This window comes from Bubalus bubalis, chromosome 16 (genome assembly GCF_019923935.1).
Source record: "Bubalus bubalis isolate 160015118507 breed Murrah chromosome 16, NDDB_SH_1, whole genome shotgun sequence".
Taxonomy (NCBI): domain Eukaryota; kingdom Metazoa; phylum Chordata; class Mammalia; order Artiodactyla; family Bovidae; genus Bubalus; species Bubalus bubalis.
The window spans coordinates 37,480,349-37,486,925 of record NC_059172.1 but is presented as its reverse complement, the minus strand read 5'-3'; the positions used below and the strand labels follow the sequence as shown (position 1 = coordinate 37,486,925).

The 6,577-nt window shown below is 41.3% G+C and overlaps 1 protein-coding gene across 1 annotated transcript; it reads right to left on the bottom strand.

Moving 5' to 3' along the window:
• Positions 1–5,115: 5,115 nt before the first annotated feature.
• LOC102403687 (olfactory receptor 52B6) lies at positions 5,116–6,126 on the bottom strand. The gene has a single exon (XM_006040813.3). It carries the CDS (start codon positions 6,124–6,126, stop codon positions 5,116–5,118), a length of 1,011 nt encoding a protein of 336 aa, XP_006040875.2.
• Positions 6,127–6,577: the final 451 nt, after the last annotated feature.

Sequence of the window (6,577 nt, the reverse complement as noted above, 5' to 3'; positions counted from 1 at the left end):
ACTTCATGGCCAGAGATCAGCTTTCTATGCTTTTTCCTCAAACTTGGGTTACATTTTAAACCTGCAAAACTCTCTACACATCTCTATCCAACATCAGTCAACTACTGAAGTCTGGTGGAGGAGACAAAACCCTTTGAAGAGAGGATGAAGTCCTCCTGGCTTCACTCGCCTATACCTGCATGTGCAGAAGAAAACAGAAAATAAGAAAAGCTTCTGGGGCTGGGGAAGTGGCAGGAGGAGCCAGAAAAACCTCCTATAACATGAATTCAAATACATTCAGTCATTCCAAGTCTAGAATGCTGCACCATGAATCAGAAAGTGGGAAGAGGAAGAAATGTGTGTTCTAAGCATGAAACAACTGTATCAGGATTTTAAAGAACAGTGCATGCGTGCATGCTAAGTTGCTTCAGTCGTGTCTGACTCTTTGCCATCCTGTGGACTGTAGCCTGCCAGGCTCCTCTGTCCATGGGATTCTCTAGGAAAGAATACTGGAGTGGGTTGCCATGCTGTCCTCCGGGGATCTTCCCCACCCAGGGATCAAACCCACATTTCTTATGTCTCCTGTATTGACAGGCAAGTTCTTTACCACTAGCACTACCTGGTAAGCCCCATTAAGCTATACACTCATCATTTATTATTTGTATGATATTCATCATGTTATTTAACTTTTTTATTAAGTTGAGATTCACAAACATAAGATTCACCACTTTACAGTGGGCAGTTCAGTGGTTTTTAGTATACGTGGGAAGCCCTTAAAGATTAGTAGGCTTCAGTAATTCAACAGGCCAATAGATAGTGATATTGAGGGCTCAGCCTCAGTGATCTTTACTTTTCCATCACAATTTAAAGCAAAAACATGCTTACCAATTAAAAATAATTAGAAGAATTGAACTGAAGCATAATTGAGATGTATTTAATAATGTTAAGCTTCCCTGGTGGTTCAGTGGTAAAAAATCCACCTGCCAATGCAGGAGCCACAGAAGACATGGGTTCAGTCCCTGGAAGGGAAAGATCCCCTGGAGCAGGAAATGGCAACCCACTTCAGTATTCTTGCTGTGATAGTCCCATGGACAGAGGAGCCTGACAGGCTATAGTTCATGGAGTCACAAAGAGTCAGACACAACTGAACACACATGCTTTTACTGTGGATCATGGGTTCTAGAGCAGGTGGGCTTCAGCAGTTGTGGCACATGGGCTTAGATGCCTACAGCATGTCCGGATCTTCCGGGACCAGGGATTGAACCAGAACCTGCAGCATTGCAAAGCAGATTGTTAACCACTGAAGCACCAGGGAAGCCCTCAGAGATTTTTTAATGTACTTAATTTTGATATTTCAAAATTATATTTGTAATCAGTTATTGTAAACATTAGGTTAAAACATTAAACTAAAATTTTTTGATTCTTGTTTTCTTTTTTCTCATTAAAAAAATGAAATTGGAGCTTATTGCATGAAATATATAAAATATATATATAATCAGTTCAGTTCAGTTCAGTCACTCAGTCATGTCCGACTCTTTGCAACCCCATGGACTGCAGCACCCCAGGCTTCCTTGTCCATCAACCAGTTCCTGGAGCTTACTCAAACTTGTGTCCATCATGTCGGTGATGACATCCAACCATCTCATCCTCTGTCGTCCCCTTCTCCTCCTGCCTTCAATCCTTCCCAGCATCAGGGTCTTTTCAAATGAGTCAGTTATTTGCATCAGGTGGCCAAAGTATTGGAATTTCAGCTTCCACATCAGTCTTTCCAGTCAGGACTGATTTCCTTTAGGATGGACTGGTTGGATCTCCTTGAAGTCCAAGGGACTCTCAAGAGTCTGCTCCAACACCACAGTTCAAAAGCATCAATTCTAATCAAGACAACCTTATATTAATTATGAGGTGATGAGCTATTGAGTTGGATGAGCTATTAAAGCAACAATACAAACAAAGCTATTTTGTAAAGCATTTATTATATGCCAAGTACTATTAAATGATATATATGTGAATATATACTATATAATATATATTTTTCATCAAATCATTAGGAGAAAAGTACTATTAGTATTTTCTTTTAAATATGAGAAAGTGATAAATATAGAGAGGTGAAGTAACTTGCCCAAAGTCAAAAAAATAATATACAGAAGATTCAGAATTCTAACGAAGATCCAGAACCCAAAACTTCTCCTGTTTTCTCCTCCACATGATAAATGCTAATAATTCCTTTCTATAACTCTCATTATATTGTCTTCAGGATGCAGAAAGCATTGTGGAAAGAAAAATGAACTGAACATTCATTGAATGCTTACTATAATAAATATATTTTCTAGCAGTTATGTATGGATGTGAGAGTCGGACCATAAAGAAAGCTGAGTGCAAAGAATTGATGCTTTTGGACTGTGGTGCTGGAGAAGACTCTTGAGAGTCCCTTGGACTGCAAGGTGATCCAACCAGTCAATCCCAAAGGAAATCAGTCCTGAACATTCATTGGAAGGACTGATGCTGAAGCTGAAACTTCAATACTTTGGCCACCTGATGCGAAGAACTCACCCCTTGGAAAAGACCCTGATGCTAGGAAAGATTTAAGGAAGGAGGAGAAGGGGATGATAGAGGATGAAATGGTTGGATAGCATCACCAGCTCGATGGACATGAGTTTGAGCAAGCTCTGGGATTTGGTGATGGACAGGGAAGCCTGGCATGCTGCAGTCCATGTGGTTGCAAAGAGTCAGACATGACTGAACAATTGAACTGAACTGTTTATGTCATCTTCATCTTCTTTACAGATGAATAGAAAGTGAAGTTCACAGGGACTATGCAACATCTAGAATTCATTGAATAAGCAGTAGATCCTGGCTTTAACTCACTATCCTGGCACCTAGCACAGTTCTTTCTTCTACTTGACACTGAATCCCAGGGCTGAGAGGAGCTCACTCAAAGAAGAATAAATTTTGAGCATAAATGTGGTATTAAAAAATCTTTAAAATACAAATTGTATGCACATACACACATAATACATAATTGCTATGTATAGGTGCTTATGTTTGAAGCAATAGTGATAGAACCTTTCAAAATAACCTCTTTCCTCAAGGAATGCATTCTAGACAGGGTATAAAGTCACCAACATTAAAAAGAAAAACTCTAATAAACACAAAGACATATTCTCAGGACCCAACAAAATGGATGAAAAGAGTAAAAAATCTGCCTGCCAAAGCAAGAGACGCAAAAGATGCAAGTTTGATGCTTGGGTCAAGAAGATCCCCTGGAGGAGGAATGGTAACCCACTCCAGTGTTCTGGCCAGGAAAATCCCATGGACAGAGGAGCCTGTTGGGCTACAGTACATGGGATTGCAAAGAGTAGGACACTGCTGAGCACAAGAAAAAGAATGAGTTATTAAAGAATATGTAAGTCTCTGTCTATTATATAAGAGTATGTATTTGACTTATTTTAATTGTGAGTATAATTTTCAAATACAAAACATATTCGGATGGAAAAGACTACTCTGTTCCTATACAATTATCTACATTTTAAAGAAAGCTTTGTCTGGAACAGGTAAAAGTGGCCCAGGCTTATTTGATAAAAGTTTTTGAAATGGTATTTTCATATTTGAAGTGAAGTGAAAATCGCTCAGTCATGTTCAACTCTGTGAGTCTTTTCCAGTGAGTCAATCTTCACATGAGGTGGCCAAAGTATTGGAGTTTCAGCTTCAGCATCAGTCCTTCCAAGGAACACCCAGGACTGATCTCCTCTATGATGGACTGGTTGGATCCCCTTGCAGTCCAAGGGACTCTCAAGAGTCTTCTCCAACACCACAGTTCAAAAGCATCAATTCTTTGGTGCTCAGCTTTCTTCACAGTTCACCTCTCACATCCATACATGATCATTGGAAAAACCATATCCGTGACTAGATATAACTTTGTTGGCAAAGTAATGTCTCTGGTTTTGAATATGCTATCTAGGTTGGTCATAACTTTCCTTCCAAGGAGTAAGCGTCTTTTAATTTCATGGCTGCAGTCACCATCTGCAGTGATTTTGGAGCCCAGAAAAATAAAGTCTGACACTGTTTCCACTGTTTCCCCATCTATTTCCCATGAAGTGATGGGACCAGATGCCATGATCTTCATTTTCTGAATGTTGAGCTTTAAGCCAACTTTTTCACTCTCCTCTTTCACTTTCATCAAGAGGCTCTTTAGCTCTTCTTCACTTTCTGCCATAAGGGTGATGTCATCTGCATATCTGAGGTTATTGATATTTCTCCCAGCAATCTTGATTCCAGCTTGTGCTTCTTCCAGCCCAGCGTTTCTCATGATGTACTCTGCATCTAAGTTAAATAAGCAGAGTGACAATATACAGCCTTGACGTACTCCTTTTCCTATTTGGAACCAGTCTGTTGTTCCATGTCCAGTTCTAACTGTTGCTTCCTGACCTGCATACAGGTTTTTCAAGAGGCAGGTCAGGTGGTCTGGTATTCCCATCTCTTTCAGAATTTTCCACAGTTTATTGTGATCCACACAGTCAAAGGCTTTGGCATAGTCAATAAAGCAGAAATAGATGTTTTTCTGGAACTCTCTTCCTTTTTCCATGATCCAGCAGAGCCACATTTAGTTGGTGATAAATGGATGTGTTTACTTCACCTACTATGATGCTGTGTTAGCATCTCTGAACTTGGATATTTAAACGTGTAATTATGGACATGTATAGCTGATAGTAAAAAGAAATATCCGAAGGGACTGTGAATTTATAAGCATGACAGTTTTCAGGGGTTCCCATTGTGAGAAAGATGTTGAACTGGAAAATCTAAATGAAAAAATTATATGTGTGATTAATTACCACATCAAGGAGAAAATGAAAGTAGATACAGAGAAAAGTCCTATTTATATGGTAGATTTCAGGTAAGTTAGATCATTTCCCCTAATTAGATTTTCCTTGAATTAGAGGGGAATCAGGAGTTATTTGAATAATAGATGGAAGAAAGGGGGTTGGGTATTACTATAGATTTCCAAGTCAAATGTGGATTTGAGTAGAACATATATTTACATTATTGGAATATGGATGATAATAACACAGGGATAAATGGAAGATGTAGAGATGAGGAGACGTATAGAAAGGAATTAAGTTGAAGTCAAGTTGGGAGCATTTATTTAGATTCTTTAACAAGATATGAAAACAGCTGTTTAGCCCCTTCCAAAATCTGCTTGGTCCTCACTCCATAAATAATAGGATTGAGCATAGGTGGGATGACCACATAGAGATTGGCCAGGAGGATATGAACATAGCGTGGGATGTGTCTCCCCCCAAACCTATAGGCAAAGACAGAAAAGAGGGCAGGGATGTAGAAGAGTAGGATGACGCAGATGTGGGAGCCGCAAGTGCTCAGGGCTTTGGACCGGGCATCTTGAGAGGAGAGGTGGAAGACAGCTCGGAGGATGTGAATGTAGGAAACAGCAATAAGGATGACATCCAGGCCAGTGGAGAGCAGAGCAGCTGCCAGCCCATACCAGACGTTGATGGAGATATCAGAACAGGACAGACGGGCAATGCCCATGTGCTCACAAAATGTGTGCGCGATGATATTGACCCTGCAGTAGTGCAGGTGCTTGAGAAGAAAGATAGATGGAAACATGATGATGAAGCTGCGGGCCAGTGTGGCAGCCACGATCTTCCCAATGGTTGTGCTGGTGAGGATTGTGGCATATCTCAAAGGGGAGCAGATGGCCACATAGCGGTCAAAGGCCATGGCCAGGAGGACTGCAGACTCAGCCACAAAAAGGAAGTGGATGAAGAACATCTGGGTTAGGCAGCCATCAAAGGAAATGTGGGTAGAACTCAGCCAGAAGTTGGCCAGGGCTTTGGGCATGGTGGATGTGGAGAGTAAGACATCAGTACTGGCCAACATGGACAGGAATATGTACATGGGCTCATGCAGGCTTGGCTGGGAGAGGATGACACAAATTAAAATGCTGTTGCCTGCCAGGGCAGCTACATACATGGTGCAGAAGGGGATGGAGAGCCAGATGTGTAGGTCCTCCAGCCCAGGGATGCCAAGAAGGAAGCAGCCCGCCAGGCGAGTATCAGAGTTGTTCACAGCAGCTGTGTTCTTAGCAGACAAAAAGGCCATAATTTTCTGCAGAGATCTCACCTGTGCCATAGGGGAAAAATAGCTTCAGACTTTGTATTTATTAGCAGAGTACACATAAAGGTTTGCAATCAGCCACCAGGTCTGCACACACTCACAGATCCTACAACCATGATGGGTTCTGCACACATGCATATTCTCTATAGAAAATCACACCCAATGTCTGTGCAAAGTACACAGTTTTAGACCCTGTCCACAGACAGTCTCAGTGTCATCATTCAGACCCTCTACCCCATTCGGCTATAAGACTTCCAGGCATCTTCAGAGTTTGAAAACATTGTGGCTCTGAAGTGTGGTGCTATCACCTAGAATATGAAGGAAGGTGTGGAGCTGTGGCGCAATGCTTCTTAAAGTGCCATCCCCAGGCTAGCATCGTCAGCATCACCAGGGAACTTGCAGGTTCTTGGACCTTGCCACACACCTAATGAATCAGAAACTGGAGCAGCAGTCTCTATTTTAGCAA